The sequence below is a fragment of the Simochromis diagramma genome, unplaced genomic scaffold, assembly GCF_900408965.1.
Source record: "Simochromis diagramma unplaced genomic scaffold, fSimDia1.1 OVJJ01000753.1, whole genome shotgun sequence".
In the NCBI taxonomy this organism is placed as follows: domain Eukaryota; kingdom Metazoa; phylum Chordata; class Actinopteri; order Cichliformes; family Cichlidae; genus Simochromis; species Simochromis diagramma.
The window spans coordinates 3,304,846-3,324,579 of NW_024387523.1; the positions used below are offsets into that span (position 1 = coordinate 3,304,846).

A 19,734-nucleotide genomic window follows, 5' to 3' on the forward strand; every position below is an offset into this window, starting at 1 on the left:
GGGAGGGATGGAGGGGGACACATGGAGAAAATAAGGGTCTCACCTGGCCTATTTTGGAGCCCTTGCCTTGTACTGGGGGACTAGGGGGCACATCAAAGTCTGGGTAGTCGATGGACATCTGCCTGCAGGGTGACACTGGGCTCATCATGTGCACCGACTCAGTGTCTGAGGTGTAGGACTCTGATGTGGTGGCAACAGGTGGAGGAGAGTGAAGGAAAGCCATTTGACTGCAGCAGGACCCAGAATGCTTGCTCAGGAACACGGGGCTCATCATGGGGACAGATTCGGAGTATGTTGTGTGGGATTCGGGAACTGGAGGCTGGGACAGAGGGAGGGAGATGGAGCTGATCGACATCTGGGCTAGGAGTGCGCTAGGAGGGACGTCAGCCTCTTTGGAAGAGATGTGCTGCGGGCTTGCAGACACAGAAGGATTGGTAGAGAGTCCCGACTCTGCCTGGCTGTCCTCCTCTTCCTCCTCGTTGTCATCATTCTCCTCATCATCAGGACCATCGGAGTCATCTCCATCTGAATCTTGGCGGTCAGCACTGCTCACCTGACTGCGGTCTCCTGCCGAGGAAATACGTGAGAAGAAAAATTGAATCCTTGTCTCTGAAATCTGTTGTACTTACACGTCATCACAGCTAGAAAAAAAACTCATTCACTAAATAACTTTGATTATCATCCAAGATTTCTTTCTTAAAGTGAGAAAAAACAGCACTGAAAATCCCGCTACTCGTGGATGTTTTGTACTGCTGCTGCAGTGTTTCACACCCTACACCACCATACGCCCCTGAGCTCCATCACAGGCAGAGGAGGAAAAACAAATAAGCTGTTAGAGACTTGGACCACAGAATGTTTTCAGGCAGCCTCTCTCTCCCTCTCTTTTTTTCTAAAATTAGATGCAGCAATTTCCTCTTTCTAAACGCTGTGCATGTCGCCCACATGCGCTTTGAGTTAAGAGGAAGAAGCTGCATTTAGAATTTCTAATTAGACCGTGGCAAAGCCATTGATCGACATAGCAACAGAGCACAAGCAGGGACACTCCATGTTTTATATTTCATGCCATTAAACTATTAAAAGAAGGGCAATCCTGCTGTTAGAAATCAAAGCTGACTGTATAAGTAAATCTGAATTAAGTCAATATTATATATGCAACTGTATGTAGTAATACAAAACTCATATTTTACAGACAAACTGTTCATCTTATAGAAGTTATGGCTTTTGTGCAATTCCCTCAAGGAAAACACCGTACCAGAGTCCTCAGCATCCTGATCGTCAATTAGACCGTCCGGCACCCCCATCTCCATGCACTTCTTACTGTGGGCCTTGGATTTCATGTGCTTGGTCAGATTGCCTGTAACAAAAAGCGAGGCAATGAGGTCTTACGGGTGGGTAGAGCTTGAACAATAGCACAGAAGGAGTTTATGTAAGAGTATGCGGTCTTTGGGAAAGCTCTATGTAAAGGGTGAGTAACTGATAAAGACATTTTTAAATGAACGTGGGTTGCTGACACCAAGTACTGTTCTGCAGTGTCGCGTGGGTAGGCAAGTTCGATAAAGAATGGTGAATCATACTGTCTTGGTTTAAGAGATGGTGGAATAACATTTTTAATTTCACAGCTTGTAAAAGGAAGGAGTAAATTCTTTCAGTTCCTGTGTGTTACAGATACAGAGTTTGATATTGCAAAATCAGGCGTGAGAAAGAGCTATAACTTTTAAAGACATTAATAGAACTACATTTGTTCCTGTTTATACGAGGCTGCACTAATTATCAAAAGACAAGGCAAATGAAAAATCATACATGCATGTACTGCATTTAAAAGGGACTTATTCAGCTGCATTGTACGAACTATAATCACATGGCTTTAACACTCACCTTTCGTCTTAAAGGAGAAATTGCAGTGGACACAATGGTACGGCCGGACATCAGAGTGAGTACGGATGTGTTTGCGCAGCATGCTCGGCTTCTTGCAGCGAATCCCACATTCCTCACAGATGTATTTACCTCGCCCACGGCCACGTACATAAACATACTCCTCGTTAGATTTGTACCTGTGGGTTTGAAATGTAACCATGAGCACAAAATCTAACATAATGTTGCTAACATTTTGAATATAATCAGATTGTTCCGTTTCATACCCGCCATCAAATATTTTGATTCGCCTCGGTTCTGTTGTAGTGACCAAGTCCTTGTCTGAATCGTTGCTGGCTTGAGTCTCTGGCTGCACTTTACTTTTGGTTTCAACTGATACAGACTTTTGGGTTACTGGCAACTGCAGGAAAAAGATGATATTTTTGGATGTGACTCAAGAAACAAGTCATCATTACAACATTATGATATTTCAGACTTTGCAGAAAGTTAGTCTTACCCTGGGCATGACATCCTTCAGCTTGCCTGAGTAAGACAAGATGTCCGATTTCCCACTTGTTTTTATGGCTGATGTGTAGTGTATTTTCTTGGAGCTCTGCTTGGAGTCAAACAAAGACATGACCACCTTGGTAGGCAACCCCAGTGGGTTAGGGTTGTTGGGTTTGGCTGTCCAGGTAGCGTATGCTGAAGTCTTCAGGTCGGTCTGTTGAACATGGAGAGGTTTCCTTTTCATCAAAAAACACCATGTGAAAGTGGTGGTGGTCTTCAAGCTGGGGAAAGACAGGCGGTGACTGTCTTTTGTGTTAACCACAGACACAGATGTGGTCAATTTCACTTGACCACCGTGGAAACTGGAGGGCCTAATTGGGGATTTGGCTGGAGTCCACCTGTGTTCCTCAGCTTTTTCTTGAGGCTTCAGATTGTTGTTGGCTGGCATGGAGGTTCCCTGGCTACCAAGTGTAGTATTCAGGATAGGGCCTGTCTCTTCATGAATAACAGTTATTGTATCTTTTTCTATCCCAGAACCATCAGGTGACATAGGTTTAACATCATCAGTAGCCTCTGAGTCCTTCTCCCCATCTGACTTAACCTGGGGCAGAGGTGGGGCCTCCGTCTCAATGGGACTGTCCACTGGTTCAGTTGTGCACACCTGCCTAACGAGTGTCAGCTTCCGTTGTCGGGTCACCTCCGACATCTTGGAATTAAGATAATTGACTGATCGTCCATCGGTGAGGCAGGCCACACCATGCTCATCTTTAGCTCGTTTTTGGTGCTTTTCCATGTAGATGTCCAAGCTGTTTGCAGGTGACAACATTCGTTTGCTTGATGCAGTGGGTTCCTGCTGCGGGCATAGTGTTACTGATGCCAGTTTCTGCGTGCAATGTAAAGACCCAAGAGGAGTTTGTTCTACAGTGCGGTTATGAGGGCCTCCTGTCTGAGCTTGAGTCCTATCTTTCTTTGCAGTTGTTACAACACGAAAATCACTTTCCACACTGGGAGTCGACGACAGGCTATTTTTATTGGGCACAGAGTGAGCAGGGTGGATCTGCTCGTGAGTTATCAAGATCTGTGGCAGTGGTACAGCACTTCCTTGGGTTTGATCAAATGATTCTCTTCGCTGTTCACCCGACAAAACAACCGTCTGTGTTTTACTGTCTGCAGCCTGTTGACTCGGTTGAGCTACATACAAATTTTGGATTACATCAGATGATTTTGAAATGCTCAAAATCGGATTGGCAATTGGTATTGTTAAAACTGGCAGGGCTATCTGAGCTCCCTGTGTGCCAGAGAAGGAAAAGGTTTGGCCTGTTCTCAGAGCTGGACACTGTAGTTGGTATTTGGGCACAAAATGTTTTTTTTCTTCTGTGTCAGCTGGTTTGTTTTGGATGTTCTCTCGACAAACCAAGATCTGGTTTAGTGGTTGTTGTATCTTTTGGCAAATTTGAACCCTTGATGTTTGGTGCCAAGGATGTGGAAGGCCATGGACTTGAGGCTGCTGAGTTGGGCTACCCAAATTAATGCTCTGGATCATTTGCTCATTCTTTTGCAGTGGTGGTTCTTCTGTGTGCAGGACAAAGGGCTGAGGCACTGTGCGCCTGCTAGTAATGTGAATCTGCTGGGGTCTGTTCTGAGTGAAAGAGCTAACATTTCCAATGAGAGGTTTATCTAAAGGTGCGGCAGCTTTTCCTAACAGGTTGCTGACTTTCAGGTCCAATTTTTAAAGACATCTGCCGAACTAATGGCCCCCGTCTCCTTTCAATTAGTGGCACCTGGGAAAGTTGGGAGAGTTGTCCACTTTTTGGCTGTCCAGCAGGTGACAGAGATCTACTTGGAGATACATTGCCAGAGTCAAAGGATTTGCTGCGGTAGTCACATGAAATCTCCACAGAGGGTTGAGTACATGTGATCTGTTCAGATGCGGCACGCCTCATCATTCCAGGCACACCAAGGGTGTTGAAAGCTGTTGGCAAACACTGAGTCTCGGGCATTTTACCAATGCACTCTCCTCGAGAAGGACTCTCCGATCTAGATGGCTCATCTCTGTCAAAAGAGGCTGAGATGCTGGAGCCACGAGAAAGACTGCTGTCCCTGCTGAGGCTTCGTGAGAGGCTCGATTCAAAACTGGATTCGCCCGATGAATGATCCATTTGAGCCAGACGAATTCTCTTCTTCTTAGGGGGAAGTTTCTCTGCTGGGAGCTTTGACAAACTCTCACTTCTCTGAGGCCAGCTGAACTGATCTGCAGGTTTATCTGCTGGTTCAGCAGTCTGTGTTTCATGTTCTCTGTCCGGTTCCACTGTGACTAAAATCTCAGGAACTTGAATGTTATTTTGACGAACAAGGCGAGACTGATGGATAGGAGTAGAGTGTTCACCAACTGGTGCCACTGTCCTATCAGTGCACTGCTCCTTTCTTTGTTTTCCATAATCCGTGCTCTTAGGTTTTGATATGGTTTCATGGTAACCATCAGTTAAGACACCAGATGCCACATCTGATTTGGGTTTGTTCAGGGGATCCTTCTCCATGCTATCAACAGGAGAGATCCTGTCAATAGACTCTGTCTCAAAGGAATTGGGTCTGCTGAGAGAGTTGGTGTGTCTGATGACTGAAGTGCCGCTGCCTTGCCTTTGCAAGTCTCCTTTAGCAGGGGTACTGATCTGGGTCTCTCGTATTGGCGAAAGTCTGGAATCTGGAGAATTAATGCCTCTTGCTACAAGCTGTATCTGAGGTAGCTTTGGCTGGTTGATTTTGGGTTGTATATCTACTATTACAGCATGGTGAGGAAAATTCCTGTTTGCCAGAACTGCTGGTAGCTCAAAACTAACAGAGCAAGGTGCACTAGTATCAGTTGGAGACTGATCATCCTCATCACCAACACTTTTCATTTTCCTCCTCTTCCTGAATGATGTCTGTTGATCAAGTACCCCTGGCCCAGTTGTGGTTGCTCCTGCTATGGGCTGCTGTAAATTAACATGAAAAACATCTTGGTCAGTTTCTTTGGCAGCCATTGGTTTGTTTTTTGGACCATGAAGTTCAGAGCAGTAGAATTTCTTGTGAGTTTCAAAGTTCTCTAACTTTCTGTACCGGTTACGACACGTTTCACACTCATACATCGTGCCTTTAGTCTGCTGAGGTTTTCTGTTTCTTTCCTGACTGTGTTCAAAAGACCTGCTTCTTTGCATGTGCTCTGCAGAATTGCTTTGTCCGATATAGCCCTCATCCATGGAGCGAACAGAGGGGAGACCATGTCTCTCATTGTGGGAAAAGTCCTCTACTGCTATTTGTCTGACCAAGGTACGAGAATGCATTGCAGGATTTGGGGTTGATGGAGCTGATGAAAATACATCGTCATTTAGTGCACTAATTTTGTCATCACATGACTGGCTGCTGCGCAAAGGATGGGGGACAGCAGCAACATTAAGGGGAAGAGCAGTGTGTCCTGGTGTAGTAGGCATAGAGTTGCTCCTTGTTATTGGCAAACAATCCATCGGTGGGTATTGGGGGGGTACAGAAAGAAGAAATACTGGCTTTGATTTATCTGTGGGAGTGAATGGAGATTTGGGGATGTCTGAGCTGGAACTTGACCTTCTTCCCATTGGTTTAAGATCAAACTGAAAAGAGTCTTTAAATATGTATGACTTCGGGGAGTCTATGCTACCTCTCCTTGAAAGAGAGGTCCTCCTTGGCTTTACACTGTCCAGCTGCTTGTTGTCAACTACTATCTCATTATCAGATATCAACTTTGTAATTCGTTCTTCTAAAGAGCGTGCACTGGCTTCTAATCGTGGACGCATTTGTCCGTCTATCGCCCTTGGTCTCTGCTCATGTGCTACATGCATGACTGAGGCAACCACAGGAGGGACATTAGGAAGAGTGTTCTTGGCAATATCAACATCTACTGGTGGAGTTATCTTTACAAATGGACTGGGTGGACTCATAGCCTGATCAGCACTTTCAGAACGTGAGAAGTAACCTGAATCAGTGCTTCCCAAACTACGTGGACTAAGTAGACACTTAGGCTGTTGCTGCTGAGAAAAGTCTGTTGCTTGTTGCCGCTGAAGCTGAGCATGCCCACTTAACAGTGGAGACTTGCAGTGTTGGTCTTCATCTTCACTGACGGTTTCTAGTAAGGGATTTGCACCATCCACCCCTTTCAGAGATGACAAGACTGTGATATTCGATCTCAGACTGGCAGTCTGGAAGTCTCGTTGTCGTTGTGCAGCAGCTTGCTCAGGTGCTGCTCCTGTAACTCTCGGACTATCCGCCCTCAGAGGGGAGACATTAACTGGGTACACAACAACTTTTGGGAGTGCAGCTGTTACTTTAGGCTCGTGAGCTCTCTGAGCTGGGGATGATTTGACTGAGTCAGAAACACCGGATAAGTCCACTTCCCCATGGTTGGCTTGTGTTCCACCTGCACTCAGTAAACTGTTTTCAGACAAAGCAGCCACACTGCTCTGTGACGAGTCGGGGTCTAAGTCGGCAGTGCTACCTTCCTCATCGCTGTCTCCACTCTCCTCTGCCTCTGAATGTGTTCCTGTGGTTTTGTCAGACTCTTGAGATAGCGATCCACCTCCTGATTCGGAGCGTGCAATGAGACCCAGTTTTATGGCATGAGCATGTGATTTCTTGTGCTTGTACAAGTTGCTCTTGGTTTTGAATGAGAAGCCACAAGTAACACAGGGATATGGCCTTTCTCCTGTGTGAGACCTGATGTGTTTGAGCAGCACACTGGGTTTTGCACATGCCCGGTTGCAGTATTCACAAACGTACTTTCCTGGTTTTTTAGGCTTTTGGTCCTTGGAAACCTGTTCAGCACCAAAGGTCATAACAGTGGTCATCTGAACTTGGTTGCTGCCTGGTGTAACTGGGACCTGAATACTGCTGGGAACACTGGCTGAGAGGGACTGGCATGTGTGCACAACTGGTGGTTGGCTTTGTGGCAAAGCACTTGAGCCAGAGGGAACAGGAGCATGAGTTATAGTAGATGGTCCTGCATTAAAGTTTATGTGCAAGCTAGGATTTTCTGGATTGGAAGCAACGGGCATAAAATGCGGTGTAGCAAGGGGAGCGGTACCCTGTGGAGCTGTTTGTAGATTTCCCTGTATTGGCGCTGCAATGCCAATGACATTGCCCTGTTTGTCAATATAATAGGTCTGCATATGGGAAGGTTGGGTCTGGAGACCAACATTGACACCTGGCATTGCTGTGATTTCACCACTGGCTTTACCGATGGCTGTGACCTGCATCGAGGCTTTCCTCTCAGCCAGTGTGCTAAAATCAGGCTCCATGGCCTTAAGTAGAACATCAAGTGGAGCGCTGTTGGCGTAAGGATCTCCGTCAAAGCTGGAGTCTTGGCTTTTGCTTTCTTTAGGCTTTAGAGTTCCTTTAGCAGTAATCAGAGTGTCCTCCTCACCAGCTGTGAGCTCAAGCGATGGTGGCCTAGAAGATGATTTTTCCTGCTTCAGCCTTTCAGCCTCAGCAGAAAATGACCCCTTGTCAGGGGACGCTGCAACTGGTTGAGCATACTTTTGGCCACTTTCTCCACTGGGCGATGTTGAAAGATTGTGGGAAGGACTGTTGGAGGAGGAGGAGCAAGAATGCGGAGTTTCCTTGGACGAAGATCCTCGGAGAGCAGATTCAGCAGATGTTTTTGACTGCAGGGGCTTCTTCACTGGAGATTTTGGAATTTTCTTTAGCTGATTCTCTGCAACAACCTTCTTCCTCTTAAGACCCTTTATGCTGTCCGCATTTCTTCGACTGCTGTCAGATAGCCCTGTGGAGACAGAGACAACAATAATTAAGGTGGTATAATAACCATTTCCTCTCTTCTAGTGTTAGCACAAATGACATTATTGAAAAAATTAACTTCTACTGCTGACAACCTTGGCTTATAAAATGAGTTTAAATGTAATCTCTATTGGACACAGGAAATAACTCTAATGCCATTTTGAAAATCATATTTTTCGTATAACTAACTCTTCTTGTTCCATGAAACTAAAACAAAAATGCACACAGGAAAAGAAAAAGATCAACAGCTCACACACTACAGTGCTTCTGTTTTACCCCTTTATAGCACATGAAGAATGTTTGAAACATACTTTGATCTCAATATGACAATAATATAAATACCAGCACCATCTTCCAACTGGAAACAATAAAACAAGTAGACTGCAGTCTATTAAAATTACTGACTGTTCTGTTTTTGCTTTATTTCCCACTATTTAAATAAATTAACTACTTTTACTATTAATTCTGTACTATATAAGCTGTGTTATCTCCAGTGACAAATTTAGTTACAAATAGTGACACCATTCTGGATCATACTGCACAGTTACATAGCAAGATAATCATTTACATGTACATGTATTATCATTTTAATCCAACTGTAAAACGAATACATAACATTTGTGGTTGTTATATATAAAAATATGTCTTAAACAGCTTTTTGAGAGCTTCAACATTCCAGTTGTGAAAGCTTTCTCTGCAGCCTACTTTGTTTTCCATCAGCTTATCGATAATTTGTTTTATTTAGATAATGATAGACGTATACTACAGTGAAGATACTTCGCCCTCGCACTCGTTAGCTGTGTGACTAATACCACAGAGACCCACGCTTTATTATGCAAGTGAAGTAACAGTCATTTCTTGCCCTTGTTGATAAGAAATGTTGACCTATGAAGGCTCGGCTGATCAGAAAATGGTGCAAATAACTAGCGTATAACAAAGTACATCTGCGTGCTTACTGAGCTGCATTCTTATAATAATAGGTGCACTGTTTTAAAAAGGGCACACCCATGCAATGGTGTCCCATAATAATGACTGAGGCAAGTGTTTTCATGGGCATGTTGCACAAGAGTAGCAGTGTCACAGCCTGTCACAGTTTCCTGGCCTGTGTAGGTATTTCCCAAGATGACTTCAGGGTTCTTTCAAGGGCTTCCCTTTACATAAGTAAATCCATTCTCCACGCAACCATGCAACTAGAGAGGCTTTAAAACTGACATGCAATCAATATAACAAACCCTGTTTTTTAAAATAACCTTTTCTAATTGATGCTTAAAAACAATCTTTGTACAAACTGTAGCTAAAAGACATGGGAAAGGCAATATTTATTCATCCAAACTACACAAACCAGTTCTCAAAAAAGGGACATGACTTCACCACAAGTTTTCCATCATTAACAGTCACTGAGATAAAAGAAGCCCTTTTTGTTAACCTTCTCCTCATTTCTAAACACTCTTATGTTCCTGTAACTGCATTAAAATAATATATTTAATGTAAAATAAAGGCGATCCTTTAGTTATCTAGACCAAGGGCAATTGACATACTTCTTCATACGGCAGGTTGCCAAAGAGATTACCCTTTGACTTGCTGGCAGTGATAAAACTACCTGCTGTACTTTAAGAAGTGGACTGAGATATTTATACCCTGTTTAGAATCACCACCCAATCCCATTTACAGTGGATGATTCAATCAAAGGTTGAGTGTCATTAAAAGGAAAATGCACAGCAGGCTGATTCTCAGGCACAGCTTAGTCAAACTGGCTTTTCTATTTCAATGTAGTTACACAACAGTCCACTTATCAAAGAAACTGTTCATGTGTTCAGTCGGGGCATAATGGAAAGATTACTGAGAATTTATGCACACAGATCAAAACAAAGGAAACATTTAATGGTAAATGCACTGGTCCTTATATAGTGCTTTTCTACTCTTACTGAGCACTTAAAGTCCTCTTAGGCGCACACAGCGCACTCTTCTTTGCCGTTGAGCCCTTTTTACCCTTTGCGTACACGCTCTAACACCATCTTGCCCAAAGAAAATCAACACAGAGGGCTAGAGGAGCTGTGGATCAAACCCTGATCTTCTGATTAGTAGATGACGCAATTCTCCAATTTAATTGCCGGGTTCATCTTTAGAGGAGATGGATAATAATAATTTATATATATTTTTTATTTCAATTTAACTGCAGCATTATCACATGATTATGAATGGATCGTGAACAAAAAAATAAATAAACTCCATCCACCAGATCGCTGGCAGCCCATCGTGGTTTAGGGGCTGAATTTGGCAACAGCGTCACACACCTGTGAAAGGCTACGTCGTAGGCTCTACATAGATTCACTGCAGAAGTATAAATCACACATTTCACTGGAGACCAGGTAGAAATTACAAGTTCACACCAACCTGGAAGCATCAACAGCTCTAGAGTACTTGGTAGTTAAATATCTAATTGCTTTTAAAGAAAACCTTAAAATTTAAATGGGACATTTTTGTGCAACCACATAAACATCTTCCACTAATAGCTGCTTTCATGCTCAGAAGACATGATAAATGCATCAACAGTCTTCACTAAAATAAAAAAAATAAAAAACCCACACATGATGTTTATAAGGGCAGTTACCTCTGCTCTCTTTTTACCTTTAAATACAGTACTTATAATATCAGGTTTGCAAGCCTTTCTAACATTAGCTGTACCTCTTACAATAAACACGAGTTCAAGCACTTTATTACCATAAAAACCTTAATGAGTCTGCCTGTTTAAATGCAGGATTTATTCATATTAATAACAGTAAATCACTGTTGTTTTTACTTTTTTATTATAATTTTTTTCAGTGTTTTTGCCCGCGTACCCTGAAGCACTTTGGGTTTCCTCTGGGTGAAATGTGCTTGCCGTGCCTCACTGATGTGACCGATGTAATAATCTTTCCTTTCCACATCAGTGATTTCGCATTTATTTTGTGCTTTTTGCTTGTGCTTTATTTTAGGTTAAATTACTTATTTAATTCACTTTAAACCCTGAGGTGGTGAAAGAGAAGATATTCTACATTAAAAATGAAAGAGAAAGCTTTCCTCACAGTTCTCTGGAAATTGCAAGTTTTGATAAGAGATCTCTTACCTTTCTGTGAGCCTTTGGGGTCTTTAAGCTCTTTCTGTGCCTCCTCGATTTTATCTGCAACACAAGAACAGAAACCATTTTCAGCACAGAGCAGCGCGCTCGACAGTCGAGGCAGTGCAGAATGAACTAATGATTCTGGGGATGCTTCCCACACGGCTGCAGCAGGATGAAGGTCTTTCAAATGAAAAACAGACATTCTTCCATAGCAGAGAGAGTGCACTATTCCATTATGGAAACTACTGTAATCATATGAAGGGGGGCGCACACAAAAACACAATCACGCAGGCACACCCACTTACAGAAAAGAGCAGTACGAGGGTGTTTGATACACAGATTAAGTTTGCAAACAAGTCTATAAGGTGGGTTCGTTGTCATTATCACAGTGTGCGCTCTAACCCACAGATCAATTTGCATATTTAACTGCAGTTTACGCCCCTCGGGGGGCACAAGAGTATTCAATTCAGCTCTTCTATATGTCACAGCATATCACCCACATCCAGCAGGTTAAGAACCTGTTTTTGTATGACCCATATGGATGTGTGGGAGGTGACGCAGTACTGTAATCAATATTAATTATATAGACTGGCTCGTTGTGGCATGAGTGGGTTATACACAGTGGAATAGAGGCAAAGAGATGAGTTAAATCCTCTGGTTTCCTGCTCCTGCAGGGTCACTGCCACTGGCTGTGGGAGTGAGGAAGGATACAAAATATGAAAGTACGTGTCCAGCACTCATTATTTCTAATTTATGTTCAAAACTCTGACTTCTTCTCCAAGTTCAAGCAACAGGCAGACATATTTATTCATTAAAACCATAACAATAAAAAAATGCATATGAAAAATGAAAGTGCAAACTCATTACTTTCAGGAAATCTGATGGACCATTAGCAGCTCTTTCTTCTTTTCCTCACTTTCTATTATGCAAAACATATTCTGAGCTGTTTTGACAGCTTTGTTTCCTGGATACTGCAGTAATTTGACTTTTTTTTTGCAGGCTTCTATAAGCAAAATGTAAAATTCTGCATGCAACACACAATACCAGAGCCTGGCCACTACTGTAGCATGTCCGTGCCTTCCCAAACCATCCATGGAAACTGGATGGAAAAACAAACCCACAAAGACTTCTATGCCCTGCTTCTGACATTAGAGTGCAAGCGGAGTCCTTGAGGACCGGTGGGAGTAATTTTGCACAAATGTTAATGGAGAGTGAAAGAGGATGTTCCTCTGTGGTTCCCAAATTTACAGTCCAATGCCGGGAATACTCAGAGGGGAGGACACAAGCAGGCCACAGAGGAGGTCAGGGATTATGTCATCATCTCTGTGTGTTTGTGTTACTATAGTCACACCCTTCTCTGTCTCTCTCCCTCTCTATATCCCAGGCACACGCCGCGAATTACATAATGCGTCCCCACCCCTGCGCTGCTGTAGAGCAAAACAAAGGCACCCTGCCAGCAGAAACACAGCAACCGAGGCGCACGAGGAGAGGGTAGAGCGTTTGTTTATCTGCACATCTTTAACAAAATGGTAGATAGAGAGAGAGCAAAGACAGAGGTACGCATTTGTTTACATATAAATGACCACGTGAACGCCCTTGGCATCCAAAGGCAAAGGAACTGCTGTGTTTTCCTGGCAACGAAGGCGGCACGGTATTTCTCCAAACAGAGAGGATCCCGAAGCTTCCCTCAGAGTCATGGCTACCACGGCTCACCCTCACGGCTTCCTTGTGTAAATATCTGTGCTGCTGCAAACCAATTTGAGATAATAAATGCTTATTTTAGTGGTCGGGAGGTTCCGAGGTAGACTTCAGAGAGCATATGCTTCATAGTCTACACAGCGTGATATACATATGTCTCGTATTAGAGCACGCTGGCAAACAAGGGCGTAAGTGATTACTGCCCACCAAAAATCTTATTAGTGGTCGTGTATGTTAGGAGAGCGGAGTGTAAGCTATCATAGAGCATATTCTTCTTCTTACATAACAAGTTGCAAACACGACCCCCTCGCGCTGAATGACACCCATGAAGTCGAGCTCTGGAGCGTGGAAAAGATCAGGAAACCCCAGCGTGGGTGAGTGGAAAGGGGCGAGGCAGCACTACCCTCAAAAAGGACGAGAAAAATATTCTACTCAGAGCGCCCGAATTATTAAACAAGCAGGGAATTATTATGGGGTTGCTCATATTTGCCTCATTATGGCTGCTGGGGTTGCTGAGGTAGTGTGGGTGAGGGCTACATGTGGGCTTTGCGACCATCCCAGTGCCATCTAAAAGAAAAAATTGGTGTAATTGTACCATAACCGCAGGAAAAACAGCACAAAGGAATCCATACAAAATGTTAGTGGTGATGAAAAGCAGAGCGCTGCATTGTGTAACATGACCACAAAATTTGAAGGAAGCGAGAAAAACAAAAAAAAAACAACACAGTTTGAGGACATTAAAGTCAGACAGAGCCACTTATAGGGCAACTGCTTACAAGTGTGGTTTTAAACAGAGCATAGAAGGGAAGAAAAACTATTTGTAGGATCCTTGAACTGCTTTTTAAAAACACTGTGCTGTACATACTCCAATTCTTTTGGCTCCTTCTAACCATTAAACACAAAAAAAATGATCATCGCCCTTACAAAGCACATTGGGCTGCTGCCCTGGGAGTTTGGTGCGCTTAAGTAGACTGTACTGTAAGCAAGAGGCTTTAATAATTTAGTGGACCATGGATCGATATGCAACTTAAACATGCAGTGGTAATACTTTGTCTTACTTAAATCACAAAGGAGTCTGATGTGCAGCTGATGACTGTAAAGAGATGTACAGGTTTTTCTGTTCTCCTACAAATGAAACAACAGGACAGCAGCGAAACGCAGATGGAAGTTCGCCCTCAGTCTCGAGGGTGCCGACTCCTGATCTTTGATCTATAAAACGTGATATCTCAGGATATGATCAGGCTGGGAGAGGCCTGAGTGGGCGGGTGCATGTCAATTAGGCTTAGGTTAGTGGGCGAGGGAGTCAGTCTCCTCTCTGGTTGCTGTCATGACAACCACGAATCTTTAATGCCCCCCCCGCTCGACATCTTCCAGCCCACTCCTCTGACTAGGAAATATGATTACCGTTACCCCCAGGGCGAAGATGACGTAACGGCAAAGAAAACGTTCACACCTTTCGATACCAGCGCCCACCTGATGTGAGTTTACAACCTTACACTTATGGTGGGGGGGAGGAGTGTTGGGTAGGAGGGGAAGCCCATCCAAACAGATGAGCTGCAGATCTAAACATGATCTAAACTTCTAAAAAAAACCAACCTATGTCAAACTAGATCCCCACCCTCCTAATGGATAATAATAATATTACATTTCACCCTACATCGAGCAGCATCACAACTGCATCTCCCTGGCACTGGATCCCCGCTGAGAGTCCCTCTGCCTGTTGGCCAACAAATAACCACCAGGCTCATACACCCTCCTCCCGTCACTGCCAGCTTGTAAAAATTCATATTTTACTCAACAGCCTTCCCTGCTGGGCCTCGCCGAGCCAAATGGCGGCCATCGACAGCACTGTGGCAGCGTTTCATGGCAGCCATATGCACAAAATTCACGTGTTTCAGATGGCCCCAACAGTTTGGCTTCAGCTTCCCCTGTTATAGCATCAAAGATGTGTGCGTGTGGGGAGGGGGATAATTGTTTTTCACAAAAACAGCATCTGCGAGGGGTTTGAGGTGTCATCAGTATGCGCGACACTACACCAGCACACCAACGAGAAGCCCGAAAACTGCTGCTGGACCATAGTTTGAGCCGTCTTTTTAATCACGTCTGAGGTACTAAATTAGAACAAATTCTGTGGAAAAGGTTGGTGTCGTGTCCGTGATAGTTCGATCCAGATAGGTGGACTGAAGTGCCTGAAGCTGATGTGTGGATGATAGCAGGAAGCAGGAGGACAGCGGGCGCTTATTGCTGGATCAAACGGGAAAGAGGAGAGGAAGAGGAGAAGGAGAGCGGAGATGACAAGATGGGATTCGGCAGCTGCCCCCCTCTTCGCTGTCACTGCGCGGGAGGGAGTTTGGGATTATGTAACTCGAGCACCTCCACCAGCCTGCCGTACCCACCCGGCTCTGTGCAAACACTCACTCACACGCTACCATCAAACACCCATCAAAGACACCCTCACACTAGCTGATGCATGCGCTCACTCACAGACGAGGACATTTTCCAACTCCGTAAAAATGGGCAATCGATGGTGATAATTAGTTGAGCAACCATACGCTAATTAGCAAATAAAGCACACTGATCATTTATGCATAATTAAGTCATTTATTAAGGAATATATGGTACTCCACATTCCCTTCCTCCAGCTGGTTTTCTCTGCTTTGTTTACAGATCATTAACTAAATAATATTAAAAAAGGTAAATGAATTCATAAATTAATAACAATTTAAAAGAAACAGTAGATTGACTGAGAATAAAAACAATTTATTGCAGTCCTGCTTCGAAACAGCACTAAAGCATTGAACCTATTCAGGTAACTGTGGGTAAGACATTTGCTGTTTAGATAATGTTCCTGCTTTTGTTTGTCTTGTGCAGCTTTTAAAAGAAATCTGGCAGTTTCACATTTGGCTCAGGGGGCCAAGAAATCAATTTATTGGCAAAAATTATTAAGAAAGGATTGTCAGCATTAAGTGAGAGATAAAACAGGCATATACGGTAGAAATCAAAGCTTCTCTGTCCTTTAATTGATTAGATAACAGACAAAATCCACAATTTACTTTTTATTTCCTCATAAAATATTTAGAAATCTGCTCTCAGTTGTGTCTCATTTGATACCAATTCCAACAATATGGGTTCATGAACTGTTTTTAAGGAAAAATTGGCAACATAAACATCTTTTTTTTTAATTACTTGCAAAAAAAGATTAATCAACAAAGTACTTTGCAGATTAATGAAATTAGTATTTCAGCTGTGCTGTACGTAGCTTCTCCTTACAGTCTTTTAATTTGGTTCCCTCTGATTAGAGCAGGATTAATAGACAGAAAGGCTGAAATCATGCCAGTTGCACCAGCTGTAGGAAATAAAGCCGTCTGCAGTCAAATAGGGAAACATTTCAACTCTGATAAACGCCCGGTTTGTTCTTTTATGTAATTATAGTTTAAATGACAGATGTACAGGCAACAATATTTTCTCTTCTACAGAATCCTGATCGCTCCCTGAATGGCTTCATTTGACAATGACGCTATTATTAAACATGGGCATCCCCTCGTACAATACTCATAACAACAGCTGGCAGATGCATGAGCTGTGCAGAACTCGCCGTCACCTTTAAAGGCAGTCTGTCGATCTCATCTTTGTCTCCTCCAGAGGAGAAACTGAGTTTTTGCTGTCCTCAGCAGCTGACCGGTGCAATAAGTGTCCATAAGGGTTGTCATCAGTGCGTGACACATTCTTTATCATCGCGGACACACCCGTGAAAACAGCCTGCCGGCGGTCTCGAGCAGGGTGAACCAATCTGAATGCAGAACTGAGACTGAAACGACTCGAAGGAAGTACAGCTTGTGCTTCCTGAGTGACCGAACAAAAGATGAGGAAGAGCAGAGGAATCCCCAATCGCACTGAGAGTGTCCCATTACCCTGCAGTCAATCATCATCACCAGTCAGCTCAGCGCGAGGCGACTGCCACTCCCGCTCCCTTCCTCGCATTAGCTCCCTCTCACTTTATCAAATCTAATCAACACAAAAGCACAGACACAGAGAGAATGATGGGAACACCTAACACCGATGAAGAGGGAGAGAGCATAAAGGCTCGGGACAAAAATCGAATCTAAAATCTAATGCGGGTTAAAATTTCTTTAAAGTGTTTTTCTGCTTGATTTCTGAGATCAAATTTCTGGACGGATTCTTAGTTTATACTTGAAGAAGGTTCAGTTTCCTCTGTTGCCGTTAAGTCAGGTCTTTGAAAATAAACCTTTCAACTGCATAGCGTGATACTGCGTGTGCAACACGTTTCATTCTTTTTAGGACTGATTATTATGGTTATTGGCACGTTAATATTGATACACCAGTTAAATATTTGAAGTTTCCAAAAATTTAAGCAAATTTCAGTCTTTAATCATTGGACTATATATATAGATAGATAGATAGCATAGTGGTAAGACTACACGCCTCTAGAGCGTCACAAAATTGATTCCCGCCTGGGGCATCTGTATCCAGTAAGGGTCCTAAGGCTAGACCCCCCCATGCGAGCCTACTGCACACACATGCTATGGCAAGGGGGAGCCAGGACGACAGGTCAGGGGGGAGATATCATCACTCCCACCTGAGATTGGGTAGCAAGCCCCAAGTGTGATAGACCACTAGGATCGTTGAGTGCAAGGCTACGAGATATATCTTTTATTAAAATTAGGAAATTTAAAAGAAAGTAATGTACTGAATGCATGTGTTATAAATGTATTATAAATATACATATATATTATATAAATTATATAATTTTATTTATGTATATACAGTACATTGTAAAAATGATCTGCCTCAGGTGAACACTAACATAAAATAAGCCTATTTTTATGATAAAGTAGAAATATTTCATAACAAACGAATTTTACAAAATTGTAAAGACTGGACTCGATTGTTTTCTTTAAAAGCAGTCTCTGTACGCATTTAGAAGTTGACGAGATGAATGTAGTTCATAAAGGTAAATGCTTTTAGTCATCTAGATGCAAAATGTTGACTATTTAATATCTCACTGCCTCCTTTGATCTATTTTTTTTTTTCTAATAAATGTTTTCAGTGGGTCTGGGCTACGGGCTGGACATAAACTCTTAATACAGATGCTGTGATGTATGTAAAATGTCTTGCTGTAATAAGTAAGTAATGTTATGGAAAAAAAACCAAACCAAACGTCATCTGAATAGCAGAGAACCCTTTAGCATTAACGGTGCCTGCACCGGGGCACAGGGAGGTCAACTGTGCTGCTGCATCCACACATGCAAAGTAAAAGTTTACTATGCAAATAAAATGAATAACAAGGAAAAGATCCAGAAACAGACTGTGTTACTGGTTTTTGAGTGAGCCGCAGAATCAGGTTACAAACGTAAAGCCGTCCCAGTGCTTGCACAGACTTGTCCCTTACAGAGATTCCTTCTGATTTTCTGACTCCTTCAGTTATATTGCGTACCACAGATACGTGGCTGTTATTTGCATATTACTTGGAGAAATGCTATGTTTTAATTTCTGGGACTGTTTGCCCTCACAGTCAAAGCAGAGACTCCTTCCCAGTTTTTACTTCTGCAAACCCCATTTATATCTGAACAAATACGTTTTTTTAACATAAAAATAAATATTTTAAAATCATTATTTTCTCTTCATGTTTACATTTTACGCAGTGCGCCATCAGTTTTTTGGAAAAGTGGTTCAGGGTTGCTGATCCTCATCCTGCCCCCCCACCCCCCCCCCCACCCCGCAGCCTGGAGATCAGCTGCTGTCTGCTAAACATCCCACGAAGCGGGGGCGACAAGGTGGAAGGGATGTGGATGAAGGGAGGCAGGAGTCGAGCTGTTTACCGTGTTGTTTATGAGCAGCGTGTTGAGTGGAAGTGACAGCAGCAGGGCAGGTAAGAGTTAAAAAAAATATTTTAAAAACCCCGGCATCAACTGGAGCTTCAGGCGGGCAGCTTTTAATAATGTATCACCATCAAGAGAGGAGAGATGAGGATCTTATACACAGGGCAGCAAACACACACACACAAGCTGAACAATGCAGTGACAGAGGTGCACTTGTCTGAGTTACCTCTAAAAATAATGCTAATAAGAGCTAAAGCTATTGCTCCATCCTCACAGTGATGAAGCTGCAAACACCCAGTCAACAAATGAAAAATAGATCACACCCTCCCTCCTGCACACAGACAAAGACAGAGGTTTGGTGCGCTATCGGTACAGTACTGCTGCCTCCGCAGGAAACTGTAGGTGGAAGAAGCAGCAGACTGGAGGCCACTGATTATTGGGACCGCGTGGGCACCCTTGTGAAAAATTGATATAACGAGAAACCTACCGGGTGGGTAGAAGAGTGCGTGTTTGTGTTCATGTGTAGGGGTTTTTAATGGTGCGGGCGGAGATGAACGTGAACGTGAATATTATCCTCTTCTATCTTTTTCGGTCCACGCACGCATTAAAAACCTTCTCCCCCAAAAAGCTGTATGCACCAAAATAGACGAGAGAGAACCAGACTTCCAAACGCAAAGCCAAGACACGATAAATGATGCGTTCCATCGCGCAGCTGCAAATCACGGAAGGTGTCAAGCTCGTTTTGTAGAAAAATTATTAACAAGCTACCCAAGAAAATTAAGATACTGCTGCAGTTAATATCCCAGATTTATTATTTGTTTCTAATTTATTCCAATAATTTCCTCTAATCTTTAATTTAGAAAAAAAAAATCAAGGTAGTTTCTACGGGGTATGGCTTTCCTTAAAACGAATAGAAAGAATTGACAGATACAGGCA

The 19,734-nt window shown here is 43.2% G+C and overlaps 1 protein-coding gene across 1 annotated transcript in view; it reads right to left on the reverse strand.

The window, feature by feature from the left end:
- hivep1 (HIVEP zinc finger 1) overlaps positions 1-19,734 on the reverse strand; it is a 65,324-nt gene that overhangs the window by 1,907 nt on the left and 43,683 nt on the right. Inside the window, 7 exon segments of the mRNA XM_040021327.1 lie at positions 44-567; positions 1,253-1,354; positions 1,876-2,051; positions 2,139-2,272; positions 2,369-4,030; positions 4,032-8,146; positions 11,267-11,320. Of these exon segments, the coding sequence (XP_039877261.1) occupies positions 44-567; positions 1,253-1,354; positions 1,876-2,051; positions 2,139-2,272; positions 2,369-4,030; positions 4,032-8,146; positions 11,267-11,320 (6,767 nt within the window).